General features: G+C 47.0%; 1 protein-coding gene across 3 annotated transcripts in view; it reads right to left on the bottom strand.

Annotated features, from left to right (window-relative positions):
- Positions 1 to 19,425, bottom strand: part of TTC28 (tetratricopeptide repeat domain 28) — a 130,489-nt gene that overhangs the window by 74,909 nt on the left and 36,155 nt on the right. Inside the window, exon 1 of one of the 3 annotated variants that reach the window (XM_021412337.1) lies at positions 19,288 to 19,419. The exons of the other annotated variants lie outside the window; for them this stretch is intronic. Coding sequence (XP_021268012.1) covers positions 19,288 to 19,314 — 27 coding nt within the window. The 5' untranslated portion in view covers positions 19,315 to 19,419. Of the gene's footprint in view, positions 1 to 19,287; positions 19,420 to 19,425 lie in introns of those variants that run through there. 3 annotated transcript variants of the gene reach the window in all.

Below are 19,425 nucleotides of genomic sequence, written 5' to 3' on the forward strand. Positions count from 1 at the left end.
CAGTTCCCTGCTCTTGATCTGACCAGTTCCTTTTACTTTTCATACTCTGATTTAGGTATATCACTCTCTCATCCAGCAAGGTCTGTGGAACCAAGGACAAACGTTACAAAACAGGATGTCTCTTTTTAGCATTATAAATGCAAATATTTGTTGGTCTCCTCCTCCGTCACACAGGAAATTCCAGGCTTCTCTGTCTGTATGCACATGGCACAGACAAACAACAAGAGGCAGAGGGACAGGAACAGTGACAGTTTCCCACACTCGGTAAGAAGTCAGGACCATCTCTGCACATTCACTCACCCAACAGCTGTGTATCCAAGGCTGTGTTGATGCTCAGGTCAGGTAAAGTTTGTTCTTTTCGGTCAGTATAACTGCTCACACAATAGATCTTCCTTTGGGGGATGGAAAGCTGAGAGAAGTAGCATATCAAACAATCACGCTGACACATCATTTTGTGACTGTGTATTTGAAAAGCAACTGGAGAATTGGTGTAGTAATCCAGGGTAGAAGCAGCTGCCAGCCACAATGTCCTCAATGAGAGCACCTCCTCTGTACACAACACAGCAGTCTGCCAACTGCAGACATTTTGTGCCATACAGAGCGTGTAACCCCACGGCCTTTTATCACTAATCTACCCTAGATGGGGATGTAGCAGTTAAATACAGATTGGAGTTGCCCAAAATGTTTCTTCCTTCTGCTATACAGTCTCATTTTAAAAATGACAATGTAATTCCACAGCGTCTGAAGGTTTAAATTTTAATCATTTCCCCTTTGCCCTTTCACACTACTGCTCCCAAAGGAAATTCATCTTGAAAGCATCACTGTTTTTCAGGCACCTGAATCAATAAGCCCCTATTCTGAAATACACAATAGCAAGGGAAGGCATTTTCCCTATTACTTTTAAATACACATCCCTACCCTACATGCATACATCAACTCTCAGGCACACCTCACACAGCCTGCTACGTGCTCCCTTCACTTCAGATTCATGCACGCAGTGGGTGTGAGAAGACAAGGAACTGTACCTTCCAGCGAGTCACAGAGGTGGTGTGAGTGTGCCGTCAGCAGCGCTGCACCGTTTGCCTCATTGCTCCCTGAGCTCCTCCTGCCTGGGAGCTGAGCATGGCTTTATGAAGGCAGCCCCCCACTCCCCCACAGAGCAAAAAGACACAGCAGCACTGTACGTTGCAAGACGATGGGTACAGTTCTGAACAAACGCTGTCCAAACCCACGCAGCAGTCAGCCTGTCAGCCTCACAGAAGCCTGACATACATGCATCTCTTTTTATTGTCATACCCTTCATCGTAGCCAACCTTCAGCTCGGTGCCGCGTGATCCCCAGAGACCACCACCACTTTTCCTTCAAATACCCTTAGAAGAGCTTTTGAAGAAGCACTAAGCGGGGACTCCACCTTCCCTTAGAGATAACTAAGTCATTCAAAGCCAATTCTCTCCTGAAAATCCCTCTTGTTCTCATAGGAAGGCCTGTACTTCATGCCTCACAGATTAACCAGAAGGGCTTTGCTGGCCCTAGGCTCCCAGAGGCAATTAGACACTGAACAGCCCACCTGCTGCCTGCATCAGACGTGGCTTCACGCTGCCTCTAACTACCAAGAGGTATTCCTTCCAAACGAGTCACTACTGCAGCAGTGAACTCAGCCCTGCCTCTGGAGACAACCTGCTGATCACGGGACAGAACATGAAGCAGGAGTTAGCGTGACAGTATAATGAGGCGAATCTCATTTCTGTAACAGCAGAGACTATGCGATTCAGTGAAATCACCTCAGTAAGAGGACTCGACTCAGCTCACAGGGATGCTCAGCATTCAGTTCTCTTCAGTGCTGATGGTTACGTTAGAAATACACTCTGTCTGTACAGAAATGCAAGTTGTTAGTTGTCAGCATGAACAGAGCAGCCTAAACAGCAAGTCACTGAACTGCATGGCTCCTCCAAGGAAAGGCAACTTGCCTCCCCAAGGTATGCTCCACAGTACTTCAGCATAACTGCAAGCCAAAAGAAGGGTTCACAACCTGCTCTCTGCAGCCACAGCTGGGTGTGTGTCAGTGACGTTCAGCTGATGGAATTGGAAAGTACCCAGGAACGTAAAGGGAAAAGAAAAAAAGCAGGACTGAGAACTAGCACAAAGGTGAATAGGACATTATTTGTATACTATCTTATGAAACTATGGGAGAGGTAAGAATCTAACTGCCATGAGGTGCAAGAGAACAGTTGATGCCTGGCAGGAGGAGTATTTTTAAAGGAGAGTCTTGGAAAACAGCATGCAATTGCTTATTCAGAAAGTCCTAGATCCCACTTTTATATCTAGGCTGCAGTCCAAACCTCTGCATCAAAGTGACACGGCTACTGACCCCGTGCAGTACTTACTTCTTGAAATCCCAGATAACTGCAGAAGAACAAACGGTACAGACAGATGACCTCTATCAGCCTGACTATGCTAATCCTGGATCCTGGAGGGCCAGCTAAGGCCTGCTTCTCACTGCGTCCTGCAGCTCGGCGAGTCCCACCTAACCCAAAGGCCCGGCCCTGAGGCCAAAGGAACACGCAGCCCAACAGTGATTCTTCTGCCAATCTCAGTGTTACTCTTCTGCCTCTCTCTGGAGCGTTTCATTTGTGTTCATCACTAAATCAAAAAGCAGTAGCTTAACACATTGTGTTCAGAGCAAGAAACAATTAAATACTCCTATTGTTTGAAAATTGCCCCAACTCTAGCAGCTGTTTCCCCCTTGCTAATGTATTCCCATTCCCCCCACACCATCCCAAGCCTAAATAAGCTCTCCCCAACCCTTCTCTGTTAATACACACTCAATAATCTCAGACTTTCATGTTCCTCGTCCGCTGTCAGTTATCCAAATGATACAAATTTAGCTGCTTTGATCTTTCCTCATACATCAGTCCCTCCAGGCCCCTAATCACTTTTTTCACTCTTCTCTGAACTCCCTCCAGTAATGATGTGATTCTAATCCTCAGAAAGGAGAGCCTTTGGCTCCAGTTGTTCGCACAGATGCGAGCAAACTAATTCGCAGAGACTTCACAAGCTCCGCGCGCACTGCTGTCACCAGCCGCCACGCATTAAACCGTGACACCGCCACAAAGACGGAATTGTCTCATGAACACCAGACACCAGAAGCAGAAAGAACACACAATGGAAATGGAAACGACCGACTCGCAGCGTTCGCGTTTCAGCGGGAAGCGATACGAGCCCCGCTCATCCTGGTAACGCACCTGGCAGCCCAGAGAGGAGACGATGCTATTAATATTTCCGCTCATTTTTGCACAATAGTGGAAACCAAAGAGTGCTGTCAGCAGGAAAGCCTCAGGGGAACACGACTGACCGGCTGATGCAGCAACTCAAGGACAGCTCTGAAGTTTCCAAATGTATAGATTTGGCACTGAGTTAAAACCAAACTTTTCTTTACCTGTTTCTTTATCTATTTAAATAGGGTAGCTGACAGAAAATGCGTGTTAGCGTGCAGTAGGTTGGTACAGCTGAAACAGAAGGAAGCCTAGTGCTTGCCTTCCACAGTCAGCTTTGTATGCTGAACTACACAGAGCACTGACAGAGCGCACAGGTAGCACACGTAACAAAAACACGAAGGAAAGAAACTGGGGACACTGGACACAAAACCCAGTGCAGGCAATTCAATACAACTTAAAAGCCGTCACGAAGTAACAAGCTCTAATTTCACCCGTTACAGTTTGGAAATGATGTTAAAATTAAATACAAAAAGTAAAATTGAAAATATTTCCCCAGAAACTCAGCACTCCAATTTTCATTTCTAAAATTTATTTTCCTGATGCCTGTTTCTAATTTTCATAGCTTAAAAGCTATCGATTTTTATTTAAAAATGCTCTACCTGTTGTTAAGAAATACTTTCACCAGCGGTTCACTGGCTGACTCAGTAGCACATCTTCATGGTTTAACAGTTCTTTTTTTCCAGAATCAGATTCACAGAATGGCTGAGGTTGGAGGGGAGCTTAGAGATCCCCAGCCCCACCCTTGCCCTGTGCTGGCTGCCCCCCAGCTCAGGCTGCCCAGGGCCCATCCATGGCCTGGGGCACCGCCAGGGATGGGGCACCCACAGCTCTGGGCAGCAGTGCCAGGGCCTCAGCGCCCTCTGAGGGAAGAATTTCTTCCTGACACCCAACCTCAGTTTCCCCTCTTTTGGTTTAAAGCCACTCCCCCATGTCCTGTCACTATCAGACCATGTAAAAAGTTGCTCCCCTCCTGCTTGTAAGCGCCCTGCAAGCACTGGAAGGCTGCAGTGAAGTCTCCTCGGAGCCTTCTCTTCTCCAGGCTGAACAGCCCAGTTCCCTCAGCCTTTCTACATAGGAGACGCCCTGCAGATATACCAGCTTTTTTTTTTTTTTTTTTTTTTTATTTCTTCCCCTGCAGCCCCTGAGACAGAGAGGATCTGCAGATAACTTCCTTGTACAAATTAAGAACAAACTTGTGTTCCGCATGCTACTTCCACACATTTTTACTACAACCACGCTGCAGCGATGCTCCAGCTTCTGCCTCTTCTCTTGACCTGCCACAGAACAGCAGGGACACGCAGTTCCCAGCTGCCCTGGCCAGTCCTGAACTTTGCTGCTGTCACCAACAGGCTGTATCAGGCAGGTTGTAAATGAGATGGAGGAATAATGCCAAACAAAGTGCACAGCTAAACTTGGGATACAGGGAAAAAGGAATGAAATTCATTAAGGACATTTGTACCTTTGAACCACATGAAGTCATGGCTGCTTTTGTTTCTCTTTGACACAATAAATCGAGAAGAGAACAAAGAAGCAGCATATAAGCACTGACGGCGGCTTCAAAGAGGTGGTCATACCAGTGCCAGTACTCAAGAGACTCAAGACCATTAACCAGCTGAAATTAATCCTAATGCAGGGAATCTTGGGATAAGCAAAGACCTGGCAGAAACCTGCAGGTGTCTGGGGACAGCACACAGTGTCACTGGGCTACAGAGAGGGAGAGAAGGGCACGAGGCTCTCTTCATTTCAGTGCCAGGCTGCCCAATTGGAAAAGGCCAGCTGGACTCCTAGGACAGCCAGGAATCCTTTCCTACAGCTAAATTCAGATGTACCGACGACCAGCAAACTGAGAGGCATCACAGAATGTTTCCGGGAAACACAAGCACACTTTAATGGAATGAAGAGTTGAACAGCGAGGTATTTCTGCTGCTCGCCTCACAGGGAAGTGATCCAGGTCACAGAGACGCACAAAATCTGCACCTGGTTCACTGACCTGATTAACGTACAGCTCCACAAACATCTGTACCGGTCCTTCTGGCACAGAAAACATCACTGAAGTGGAACATCCTGCAGGAGCACTAACAGTATAGATTTGGTTACCATGAAACTACAGTCTGCAAGGCAGTCAGCATCTCCAGAGCGCTCCTCAGGGCTGTGTCCAAGCGCTGCCTGTGGCAGACAGCTCCCAGCATACCAAGTCGTGCCGGGTATCTGGCAGCTAAACAAGTTTCCAGGTCACACAGGAACACCGAAGCCTGCTCATTATGTGCTGGTACAAAACACAAGAAAACGCAAAGCCATCAGACAAAGGATTCCAACTTTGCGCTGTCTTTCTCATTGACTTAAGTGTTCTTCTAGTTACGCTACATTAATCTCTCATTGATTGGAGATGTGTAAGTGCTGGCTTCGTATCCACTTAAACTTCAGCAAAATCTGAACTCTCTCTCCTTACTGAAAGCACAGGAAGGTGCCTTTATCATAACCCACGGGCTCTGTTTTACAGAACTTCCCATTGTACGCAGAGGGACCATGCTGAGCCCCGACTCATCCCGAAATGACCCCATTCCCTCCAGTCACCCCTCACAGCTCCACCTCCTGCTCCCACCACCACTCCCAAGGCAGGATGCCGACCTCCTGTCCTGCCACGCTGCACGTGAATACCAGGAGAAGCCTGATGCAAAAGCCAGATGTTGGAAACAGCTCAGGTTGCTGCATTTCACTGACTAACAGGGATGGAAGGAAGAGAGAGCAAGCTTCTGCTGGGCCGCAGAGCAGTACATCCATAAGCTGTATGCCCAGGAGGGCACAAACACCGCACTACGAGCACAGAGGAGATGGAATTCTTCAAAGCAGGATTCGGAACAGAGAAGTGCTGACAGAAGCAGAACGATCGGAATCACAGCAGCAGGAGCCGCCATCTCAGCGCTGCTTTAATGGCCGCTGGTGATGCGTCTCCATGGCAGCCAACACTGCAATGAAACTGCTGCCTGAGAAATTATGGGTCTGATGATGGCAGGGCCGGGAGACTAAACAACAAGCGCTCCAGCTGCAGCAGTCTGGCTTTCTCCGCTTTGTGTCTAAACGAGAGACTGGAAATAAATAGAACTGAAAACCCTCGTTGGATTCGGTCCGTCACAAAGCCCGTCACTGAGCCTCGGTGCCTTGCACCTCTCTGTTCAGATGAGGGCCCAGTGCAGAAAAGCCAGCTGCAGAGCTGTAGTCAGAAAACCCAGGATAAGGACTTCTTAGCAGGCTCAGGTGGTTCAGGGACAAGTGTGACTTGATGGCGGCTTTAAATGAGCTTTTGCACCAGTCACCAGCTTCAGTGCTGCCTGCGTCCAATCTGTCCCCAAGTATGGGCTGCTCCCTTCAAAGGATTCAATGCCGCTTCAAATGAGAACATCATTTTTCAATGAAAATCAGAATCAGGCAGCTAAATGCTTGGGTTCCAGCAGAACCTGCATCTTTCAGATGGATTCAGCTGGACATGGCGAGTCAAACAGCAGCAGACACGGAGCAGGGACACCCCTCGTATACCTTTGCTGATAATCAGATCCAAAATCCAGATAACAGCTGGGATAGAGTTTGACATTAAGACAATTACTGGTTTTGACACGTTGTACAAATGCCACTAGGCATACCCTGCTTCCAATGGGATGAATTAGTACATCTGTATATACAGCACAGATTATCTCGGGGTGATGTTCAGGTTTTCCAGTATTCACTCCAGAAGCCCCAGGCTGTGCACAAAGCAGCACCATAACAACTCCCTAATCTTGCTAACACTGCTTCTGGAGTCATCTGCAAGATCTAGGGCCACTTATGCTGCAGTGAAACAGAAGTCTCCATGGAGGGTACAGGTTAACATAGGTAGCACGAGCATCTGTAATGGAGTGAAGCCTAATTTTAGCTGTTTATTGGAACAAAAACATTAATCAGTCAATGTTAAGATGATTAATGCAATAAGATTAAAAATAGAAAATCTATTCACCTATTTAAGAAGTAAACGCCGTACCTGGCAGTTAATCAATCTTTTATGCCTCGAGTCTTTAGATGCTTTAAGCAAACAGCAGACTAATTCTCACAGCCAAAGGCAATGCATGAAGACCACCTGAACAGCAGCCGTCCTGCTGCATCAGAAGCCATGTACCTCCTCTGTAAATTAGAGGGGAGTGCCACAGACCACCACAGCAACAGCAGCACCAGACCAACTGCAGCCGCTGCGGTGAGCAGGACCTTGGAGGAAAATCTGAGCTATTAAGAGGCAACAGAATCAGGCAAAAAACCAACAAACTGGGCAAAAAAGTAAATCAGCACCTGGAGTGGCAGATTCTGCTTCGTGTATGTATCATAACAACTATGAATTCATGAAGTTTTAGTCACAAATCTAAATTCAATCAGCCCACTCTGTGTACATGCCTGCCATTCAGCTATCACACTTAACAATTTGCTACATGTTGTGATAATAATTGGAAAGAATTTTAATGATGCCTCAGGAGACATGCCTTCTCCAGCGGACAGAGACACGCGGTCCATCTGCATCTTTCAGCCCCATTTTCCTCCGAAGCATTATTCACATCAGCCATCCTACTACACAGAGCAATCCTCCAGGCTGCAGTAACTCTTAAAATTTGGTGTTTATCGTTTCCTGCTTTTAAAGCCACATACAGAACCAACCAGGAATGCGAGAGCCCAAGGATGACCTGCTCGGAGACAGTGAACCCCAGATGTGAAAAAAAGAAATGCTGGAAATGCCAGGAGGCCAGTATTTCAAAAATGCCCATTTAGGGAGATGAGGAACACTGTCACCTTGGCAAAGAACATAGCTCAATGCACAACATGTACGTGAAATTCCAGCGCAATCCTAGCACTAATAAAAATGCTCAATTATGAGATTGTAACATAAAAGTATAAGAACATGATCAGGCAACTGCAATTAACAGCATCATTGTGCCTTGCACTTTTCACACGTAACTGCCCACTGGATTTTGAGGCAGGGGAAAAAAAAAGTAAAAAGGATTAGCTCTAAGTATTTACTTTGAGACTTATCACAGATGGTTTTCCTAACAGCAGAACTGGAATTGGAAGAAATAATGTGAAAGCAAGCTAAAGAGCTGTCAGTCCTGACAAGGTAGCATCTGCAACTGATTCTGCATCGACTGTTGAGTAGGACAGCCAAGCCTCTTACAAACAGAGCCATCTAGAAGACACAGCAGTTGCCAATGCTTTCATGGTTTGGACACTGGAAAAACAGAGACTAAGATGACAAGGATCCAGCCTCCACTGCGGGCCTCAAACTTAAGCAGAATTGCAACCAGCGAGTTACAGCCATGCCAGCATTGAGATCTTGTCTCAGGTGAAATGGATCGTATGCACTTTTGCTGCTCAGACTCCTGATCTGTAATAGCAGGTCCCAAAAAGCATTCCTCCTCTTCCAAGCCTTGTGCCTTGAAGAAAAAATAGGGAAAAGCTAATTTCTGGGGAACGGCATCAGACTGTTCTACAGAGGAACTGTAAGGAAGCTTGCCTTTTCAAGCAGGATTACCACGCCTTCCTTCTTTACTTAAGCATCATTTACTAGATCTCTGCTTACAAAAACTGCTTATTAGTCACCCGACTAATGAAGCACGTGGCTGTCCTCAGTACCAGCTGGCTCCTCTACCACGTCAGTCTGATGCAGCTGCCATCATTAACTTCCCAGGGAGAGCTCTTCCACTTCGCTGGGGAGCAGATGACAATCTGGCCCAGGCACATTCGCTCCCTGGGTGCCAATCACAGCAGTGCCTGTCAGCCTTTCAGACTGGGTGTTTGCACTGATGGTTGGGAGTACGGCTTTCTGTACCCACCAAAGCATAGGTCTGTTCCCTCGAACCACTGCACACACCTATGCTCTGGAACAACAAACCTTCAGCAGAGGGGACTTAAAGGAACAAGGCTGTGCGAGGCAGGCAGTGGGCCACCAAGTGCCTCCTTACTAATGATCCCAGAGCACTGGGATTGCTATGTAACCAAAGGAAGCACGCCGGAGTTCGGCAAAGCTGCTTCCAGCAATTCGTGGAACGCTTCTCTAAGCCATGATGCAATTAACCGCCAAGAAAGTGCTGAGGTAGGCGGAATTAGGGAGTTATAACAAATCAAGTACATAATCCTACACCATTTACATTTAAAACAGCCAAAGTGCTTGTAACTCAAAGCGCTGTAAAATGTTTACAGTTTTATTTCAGAAGATGATGTCTTACCCCCAAGCAGGACAAATGAAACAACCCAGCTTCAGAGCCAAAGCAGGAACACACTCAGAAGAGCCCAGCCCTTCGCCGTCTCACCCCCAAAGACACTGTGAACATTCAGCACCGCTGATAGAACCACAATTACTCTAGCTCTTAATTAGCGGGTCGGAAACTTGCGTCGATGTATTAGCATGGAGATCACTGGCTTCCCGAAACACTTCCACATAAAAACAAGGGTGCAAGAGCTTGGTATTCTTGATGCAGTAACAAGTTAACTGGCAGAGAGAGTAACTGCTGCTGTTTTCAAAAAAAGAAGAATGAAATCTTGTCTCTTCCCTCAGCATCAGATCAGAGACCCAACAGTATAACAGACCTCGCCATTCTCTCCCTTCTGGTCCCTTGCCTTTGCTTTCTGAACTCTGGTTGTCAGAATGTTATCTTCCCCACGCTCAGTTATTGTTCTGTAACAAAATGCAAGTGATCTCTTTTAAGCCACTAAACTGTGGAGTTTTAATTATCATAAAACTCATAAATTTTTCTGCTTTTTAAAGAGCAAAGTTGGAAAAAAAAGCCCTCACTTTCTATAGACTAGATTTCTCTAGGAGTCTATTTTAAAAAAAAATACATCAAATCCCAAATAAAAATCTCAATTCTCTTCCTAAAAGACAGCAAAGGCAAGACAGGACAAGGCCTTACGCTTAAAAGCTAGCATCAGAAACAGAACGTTATTTAACATTTACATTCTTCAGCAGTCCTGGTGTAATAGGGCATCAGCTACTGAAGGCGATGGGAGTTTCTCCAGAAGCTCAAATGAGTTTTAGATGGGGCTGCTGGGCTGAGAGTGCTGCTACGAAGCGCTCAGAGAACACTGCTGGTTAGCGAGGAAAGCAACATGCAGACCCCACAAAACGCTTTTAATTCCTGCCAGCTACGCACAACACGGAAATAAGAAAAACATATAAAAAAGACATCTGTATTTAAAAGACACAACCAACAACCCACATCATCACACAACCAGCTGCAGTAAGATGTGCGACACAGTGACCTCATGCTGAAAGATTTTGCTCATTCTAATAGCTGGCCTTAATAACATTCATTACAACAGAAAGAATGCATGACAAACGAGCGCTAGGCTTCCTTCCCAACCACTGCAGGAGGGGTCACACTTGGTTTTTAACAATGGAAACGCTCCACATTTCAAAATATCAGGTACTCATTCACAGTCAAAGCTGAAGCACAGCTGGGGCTTGTGCCTGTACAGCGATTTTCTCCCTCTAATGTAACTTTGATACCGAGATGTGTTAAATCTTTGATTTTATTGGCAGATGCTTGACTGTATTTGCCTAACCTCTGAAGCTTGCTGATTGACAGTGTTAATGTATCTTTTTAATAGATGAAAAGGGAAATGACAGCTTTTGGCTCACGTTCAAGTACATTTCTTAATAAGTGCAAAATACCCTACAGCTCAATCTGCCTTTCATACAACCTGCGAAATCCATTCTTTATTGTGCTGCTAATAACTGCTGGCATACCGAAGGAAACAGGAGCTGGACGGGAATGCTTGGCTGCAGGAGCTGCTTCACTTCCTGAAAAGCCGTTTGCTTCCTTCCTGCAATGATCCCATCTCAGACATCCCAGAAAGAAGCTGAGCGTTACTTCCAAAGCATTTCTCAGCTCCTTCTACATCAAAGTTCAGCCCCAAACCTTTTGAGAACAGCAGCTCTGCCAACACCAGGGCAAGGCTCTCGGTACCGGGGGTCTGCACAGACTGCCAGCCCCAGGGCTGCCTCCAGTCTGGGGGAACGAGGGCTGCACTGCTTCTTTTGAAAAGCACCTTCTGCTCTTCTGTGCATCTCAGGACACTCCGTGTGCTCTCTGTGACTGCTGATGGATGCACAAATGTTAATTTATTGTTGGTTACTAAAGCCTTGAGTTCCCCTCCGCACAGGGTTCATAGCTGGGTACCTTTCTCAGAGGTAGCTATGCATTCATTGTGAAATCGTTGTGTGCCATCACTGGGTAGTACTGAGGCTTTTGTGGCTTTATTTATGACATAAGCAGAAGTGGTATCCCTTCAGGCACTGCCCGGAGGCGATGCTATTGTTTGCGTGCGACATCCACATTGCTGTGATCCTGGCAGTGCTGCCAGCAAGCAGAGAGAGGTGATCCCTCCTTCTGCTCAGCACTGTGGAGCCCACAGCTGCAGTGCTGGGGCAGTTCTGGGCTCCCCAGTGCAAGAGACATACTGCAGAGTCCTGCAAAGGGCCACAAAGATGATGGAGGGACTGAGGTCTCTCTCCCACAAGGAAAGGCTGAAAGAGCTGGAACTGCTCAGCCTGGACGAGAGAAGGCTCGGGGGATCTCATCAGTGTCTATAAATATCTATAAACAAACAAAATTCCAGCCACGTTTTTTTTTGCTCTCCAATCTCCGTGGGTACTATCCGAAAGCCTCCCTAACAGAATAAAAACCTCTCTGATAATATAATTTGTTACTGACGCCCAAAGGAAATTGGAGATAGCAAGGAATTTCCTGTAACACACCATTCTTCAGTGACTCTTTTGAATAAATAGACCAAATTCAACAGAATTGACATTGAAACGTTAAGCCTAATGACAAATCTCTTTATTTTCACAAATGTCAGCTACAACAGCAACTGCTTTAAAGTAAGAGCTCTATGCACATCCAGAAGCCAAAGACAGGGCATACAAGTGTCTAATCTAATTCAACAACCGCTAGCTCTAACAGTGGGCATTTATTTTGCAGAACAGTACGAGAAAAAGGTGAATTTTAAAGGAAAACTGCTTTTCTAAGCACAGAACTGACTGTTACGAGAAGGCCTGGCTGGCTGTGCTTGGGACTCTGACCAACCAAAGCTCACTGGGATGATAAGATCGCAACAATAGAAGCCGTATTCCAAAGTCTGTTACTTCTCAAAGTCCTGCAACTGTAACATCATTTAACAATAGTAGTACTTGTGGCTAAGAAATTCCCTACTATGCCAGAACTCAAGGCTTTACAGTCTCTCAGTACTTCACAGGTGTAATTATGAAACCAGAACTCCCACAGGCAGAAAGGTACCAGGGACATGCCAAGAAAGCAGCAAGTCTGGGAATGCAGATGCTATGGTACGTGCTTCACATTTTGGCAGACTGGCAGTGCAGTTTCACTACCCAGATATGCCAGGTATGGGTCCCCATCTGAGGAAGTTCTAAGATTCACAACACAAAAATTCAAGAAAGAACTCTCCAACCATAACAGATTAACATTTAAATGGAAAATGGGATGGTGCCAACTCCTAACAGTCTGCAAAGTCCTAATTAACATGAATAACACAGCTGGATATTTTATGTATCAGCCTCCTAAGTCCCTTCTTCCTGCCACTTAAGAGTAAAAATAGTAGAATGTTTTATGGAGGTTAGTTCATGGCTGGCTAGGTGTGATTCCGTTTTAAGAGAAGGCAGAATTGCCAGCTCCTTGCCGTCATCTAGATGGGAGGCATACGGCTATTCTCCATTACTAGCGTTTGCTGAAGGAAGTCACAAGACAGCAAGCTGCCCATAGACACGCAGGTATTTGGAAGAATTAACAATGTAATTGCCTTCCCTTCCGGACTCGGGCTGCACGGTATACAAGCTGATGTTCAGCTGATACTCATCTCCTGGCACGGTAGAATTTGAGCATATCTGAAAATAATGACAAGGTTAAAGGAAAAAAAAGAAGAAAAATGGCTTAGATCAGACTGCTGTTTTATTGCTCTGATGGCAGTTGAGTACATAATGTGTTTTGGCATGCTCTTTTACAAATACATAGCATCAGAATTAATTCGAGGAGGTAGATTCCCACAGCCAGCTCCTGGTACTGCTCGATTTTATTCATGTCTCACATCAGCAGAGCTGTCAGAGAAGAGTCAGAGACGACAAGCCCCAGCACAGATTATCTCCAAGGGCTGCTCACCCACTTCTACATCACAGAACCCAGGCTAAAGTGTCTGCCCTCCCCAAGCAAGATGCGTGCCCAAGGTGAGGCTGATCCAGCTCTCCATCCAAGCAAGATCCAGGACAACTGCAACGTAGCTGCACTGAGCATCTCTGCACTGGAGCTTCTCTTACAGAAGAGAAGCAAAGACCTCCTGTGCCTGCACAGAGGCAGCCTTAATCTATTCTGGTCACTACTGCGCCAAACACAAGCGGTCTCTGCATGACTATCCCTAGTTCTGTAGCTTACAGCAATGTGAGCAGCCAGTTTGGATATAACACTGCATCTCCAGCTACATGGCCTCCCCCAGTTCCTTGGCAGCAGCTCCGGGGCAGCTAACTCCCAGCACAGAACCCCAAACCAGAGCATTCCACAACACACGTCCAGTGCAGAGGAGCAGACTAAAGTCACACCTGGACTCCTACGATGCAGTCTCAGTCCTACCCGATGATGGCCAGCAGCCTCAGGATCCTGTTTCAGAATCTTCTCCTCTTCTAAAGGACACATCAGTGTTACACTGTACACTGGAGCTCTACCTGAAAGAGCTCACTCTGCAGAGCTGCGATCACTTTGTGCTGCAGCTATGGCCAGAAGCATGCTGCTCCTTAGAGGTCAGAGTACAACTACAGACAGGCCCAGTTTCTGCATTTTATTGGCTTTTCCTCTATAACAAACTATGTTTTAACGCAAATTCAAATGGATGAGCAGGATTAAAAGGGTGATTTTAGACATACCAGCAGGTTACCAGGACTATTCAGGGTAATGTAGTGAGAACGCATTAATCTCCTAAAAGGATTCAAATGCTGCATCCAGAGCAATTCCATTCCTTAACAGGAACAAATTAAGACAATTTCCCTTGCAGAAATTTCCATAATTACAAGTAATTATCTTGTACTCCGAAACTCTTCAGTACAGCCCTTATAAAAGGGCGTTCCTATCAAATGCTCTATTTAGGAAATACGGGAGGAATTGTTTCATGGTGAATTGCTTGTTGTCATCACACTGATTAACCCGCAGTTCTGCTCTGTTAGAACACAGATCCACCTCTGATAATAACAATGAATCGCCGATCTCCGATGACCTAAAATTACATTATTATGAAAGCTTAAAAGATACAGACCTTTAGAAGTGCACACAGAGAGGAATAAACCACATTCACAAGCTAACTCAAACGAAAATCAAGTTATAACGCAGTGTTATCCAATAGAATTATTTTCTGCTGGTTAATTCAACGGTTTGAAGACAGCATTCTGACGTGCATTCTTCTAGGGCAACACGGACAAGTCTGGCAACAGCTGTTGCAGTGTTCCTAAAACTGCTGCTAACTGAAACAAAATACCAGAGGTTACAAGAAAGCGAACTTTGCATTTGCCCTTCTTGCGTGTAAGGAAAACAAACGCAGAGGCAGTAATTCCCTGTTTTTCAGAAGCAAACACATAAGACTGCACATATCTCGTCATCAACAGCGGGAACAGAGTTCTGCTGGACTGCCACTGCCTCTCCACATCTCTGCTACCATAAAATATCCCCATTTGTACTTTATTCCTTATCTTGCAATGCTAGGGCACAGAATGAAGCAAAATGGAGTCTGCTCTAAGCCCATGACAACGATGCTTCTGCAGTACTGGAAAAATCCGTGATGGAATGAGGCCGTTCATAGCATGGTATCTTCCAAGCATTTCAGACTATTGCTTCTCAAAGTTTGCTGGAGCTCATGTTCTGCTGAATTGTTACACAGTATTATTAATTAGCGTTGGCAAAGGGACAGTATTTACTGCTTGGAAAGTCTCTAAACATTCAGAGAAAGGTGGAAGTCAGTGATCCAGACACTGGAAGATTCTGAAACGCAAGTACTAAAGATGACAGAAGGCAAGTGGATAGCAAAGGAGAAAATGAGAACATTTTGTGGGGCTGTCTCCTCTCAACTTTGCGTTTATATTGTTGTATTCACACTACAGGAAGAGCATGCAGAACCATGCCGCCTGATTACATCCAGGAGACAAAGGCTTTTGATGGAAGAAAGAGAAACGCTATCTTAGATTAAAAACAACAGATAATCATACAATCATTAAGGTTGGAAAAGACCTCTAAAATCACCTAGCCCAACTGTCCACCTACCACCAACACTGCTCGCTGGCCACGTCCCTCAGTGCCACATCTCCATGGCTCTTGAACACCTGCAGTGACGGTGACCCCATCATCTCCCTGGGCAGCCTGTACCAGTGCCCAAACACTCTTTCGGAGAACAAATTTTTCCTAATATCCAACCTGAAATGCCCTGCAGTTACAAATTGAGCATCACATCCCATCAGAAAGTGTAAGGAGTGGGGCAAAGCTGACCAGGACTGCGCAGGTTTCTCTACTGGGCTTAGCAATACCTAAAATCAGAGACACTTCCCAAGCAAGTGCCAGCACTGACCAGCTTTCTTCTTCTCACCCACCCCCCACTGCAGTATGCAGGGTTAGGATTTTCCCCAAGTTATCCCACTGTACCTAAGCAGAATTTCCAGTATTCTGACTGCCATCCACTGCTTCTCATGTGCCCACGTGCCACACAGAAGAGCCTGGTTCAATTTCCTCTACAGCCTCCCACCAGGCACCTCCTACGGGCTCAGACAAGGCTGAGAGCAGACCTTACTGCTTTCTTCCTAAGGCTTCTTCCTTCAAAACTGGAAAAAAAAAAAAAAAAAAGGGGAGAAAATCAGTCATTTTCACCTGGCATGAGCAGAATCCCTGAGCTGGAAAGGCAAACCCATGAAGACCAGAGCACTTGCTCCCTTGGTAAATCCTCACACAGCTGATGCCCATATTGCCTGCGACTCACTCACCTGCACAGAAAGGAGCTTCAGGGTCAGCTAAGCTCACGCTCCTTTGCGGAAATTATTGTTCTTGCAAGCATTTCTCAGTCCTTTTCTTCTGGTTTACAGAACAACTCTCATTCCACCACAGAGCACAGAAGGAAAAGGTTACTGCTGCACAACAGCCGATGGGGAATCAGCTCATTCAGCTCCTCACGGAAAAGAATTCTGCAACCTGTGACATTTTACAAGCGATACGATACAGATTGCATTCAGCGTGTTTACCCAACAGTGCTTCTGCATGATATGCCACACAAGCGCAATTACTGACAAGAATAAGGTTGCGAAAGAAATTCTGCTGTTTCTCAAGAAACAAACAGAGATTGTCCCACAGAAAACTCTGAGCCACACAGGGAGCGGAGAGCTCCTCCCCATCAGGCAGAGGTGGATGCGTGTGGCCAGGTTAAGTGACACAGCAGACAGATAGAGCCACTCACTCGTGGTGTGCAAGGGCAGTCTAAAAGGAAAGCTCAAAAAAGAAGTCTGAGCTTTTGGATCCTGTCGACACACTGTTTGAAAGTGACAGTGACCAAGACACAATGCACATTCTGTGCACAATGCGCAATTCAAGACACATGGTACATTCTTGAGTATGTATTTAAAATCCCAGGGTAGCACTCAGACATAATACAATACCATTTATCTAAGGTTCAGGCAAATAACAGAGATCTGTTTCATTCCGTAGGTCAGGAACAAAGGGGTAGGCTGTTGATTGCAATGCTGGTATTGACAATGAATTGACTATTTCAAGAAGCTCACACCTGATGTGGTCAGTCTATGACTTCAGCCTTGCCCCATTTAGTCATAACTGAGCAGCGCACAGCTTCTGCAAAGCCCAGCAAATAGAGCAGGCAGAGGCCAGCCCTGGGGACAGCATCATGCAATGAGCACCGAGCACAGCCCTGCACCGCACAAGGAGTGGAGGGCTCAGCGCCATGGGGCAGCACACAGCACCCTCACCTGCCAGCAGAAGGCACCAGCATGCCCTGTGCACCATAGGTGACAGCTGTCTATTGATAGCACCAAACAAAGGAGTTCAGCTTCACACACAGGCCGAGCAAACTGCACGCAACCCCAGTGAAGCATGGTTTAATAACTGCAAAACCAAAAATTCTTCAACGAATAAACACCTTACATATTTCATGGGAAAAAAAATCAGGGGAAAGCGAAAGAACATGAGTGTAAATCTAATAAACCAGGCTGCTGATGCAGTGCAGCAGCAGGCACAGCTTGTACACTGACAGCTCTCGTGTTTGGATATTCCGACAGGGCAGCGGTGGGCAAACAGCCCCCTGAAGTCACTCAGCAGGAGGGAGCAGCAGCCGTACACGACCAAGGGCTGCAGGAACACCAGCTACGAAACCCGCTTTCTCATTTTGTGAAAACTGTATTGATCTTTCTATTAACAAATGGAACAGCAGTGCCGTCGCCGAGTGGTTTGCATGAGTCATTTTCCTGAAACTGCTCCGTACGGCACATGACTGCAGCACTACAAAGGCCGGGCCAGCAGAAACCCCGGCTGCGTTCACGTGAGCCTGCTGGCAGCAGTGACAAGAACTCCATCTCTGCTGAGATTTTATTGGTACAGTACCGCGGCTGAAAACAGAACCTATTCCAACACGAACAAAGTTTCTGTCACTTCGCAGCAAGAGAAGGAATTATTTTATGCCTAGGCTAATAAGATGCTCTATAGCTGAGATGGATTTGAGCTATCTTCTGAGACCTCCGCACGATCAAACCGGGCTGCCCCAAATCCAATTCACGCGGACACCAACAAGGCAGAGGAAGAAAGTCCCATCTGACACAGTGACTTCAGCACTCAGTGAGCCAGCGCTGCAGAGTGAATCCTGACACCCGAAACGGAATCTTCCAGAGTCGAGGAGCCCAGCCAGCAGCCAAGACAAATACTGCAGCGGTTCAGCCGATACTGCTGTAACCATGGCCTGGAGGGGTTTCCATAGCCGTAACCACAGAGCGAGCGCACATTCGGTTGAAAACAGTAAAAACAGACACGTAGAAAAATCTATAGCTTGTGGACATCTTAAAACTAATTTGAAGGAAGATACAGAGAGGCTCAGAAAGAGCACTGGAGCCCCCACGGAGCTCACCCTTTATCTGTTGATTCTGCTGAAGATACAATGACTTGCTACAAGAAATTATCCGCTCGAAACAAATGAAAGGAAGAGCTTCAGGGGAGCGGGATGGAGGTGAGGCGGTGCGGAGCGGGCCGGGCTGCAGAGGGCTCTGCTCGGGACACACTGCAGCACCGCCGCCTCCAGTGCCCAGCACTAACATGAGAGACGTTCTCATGCATTTCACATATGATTTCTATTTCTTCTCTGATGTAAAACACAGTATCACACATCGTGCTATAAAGAAAGAAGGAATCCTGCTGGTTCAAGCAGGTTTTTCCAAGAGAATTAAACAAAACAAAACAAAACAAAAAAGCACAGAAAACGTTTAATAGCACACAGCTGCCAGGAGCAGGGGTCAGAGCTGAGGAGGGGCGGCACCGCACGTTCACTTCGCTAGGTTTTCCCTTAAAAGAATGTCAATAAAAAGCCGTGCCAAGTGCGCCTGAAAGCCGCTCCGCGCCGAGTCCGGGAGCCGCCGCGCGGCCGCAGCGCGCTGCAAACGCAACGAGCCGACAGAGCGACCCTTCGCACGACGCTCCAAGCGTTGTTGTACGGCCACTGACCAAGCTCCGCAAACTCCGCTCCAAAAAAGCAGCCATATTAGGAAACAGCCCGAAAAGGAGATTTACGGCCCCGCAGCCCCAGCTCCGCTGGCACGGGGCGGTGCGGAGAGCGGGGGCAGCCCGGGGCGGGGCCGGCGGGACCGAAGCGGCGCGAGGGACGGGGCAGCCCCGCGGGGAGCGGAACGGAGGGGACGGGGAAAGGAGGGGCCGGGACCGCCGCGGGGCTCTGCCCCCAGAGCCGCATCGCCACTCACCTTCTTCCGGGGCTGCCATTTCATCATATTTGTAGAGCGGGGACAGGGAGCATCAAGGTCGCGCTCGGGTGCCGGCGACGAGCGCAGCGGGGCCGCAGCTCCCGCTCATGCTGCCCGGCCCCGCCGCCAGGCCCGCGG

Source organism: Numida meleagris, chromosome 14 (genome assembly GCF_002078875.1).
Source record: "Numida meleagris isolate 19003 breed g44 Domestic line chromosome 14, NumMel1.0, whole genome shotgun sequence".
In the NCBI taxonomy this organism is placed as follows: domain Eukaryota; kingdom Metazoa; phylum Chordata; class Aves; order Galliformes; family Numididae; genus Numida; species Numida meleagris.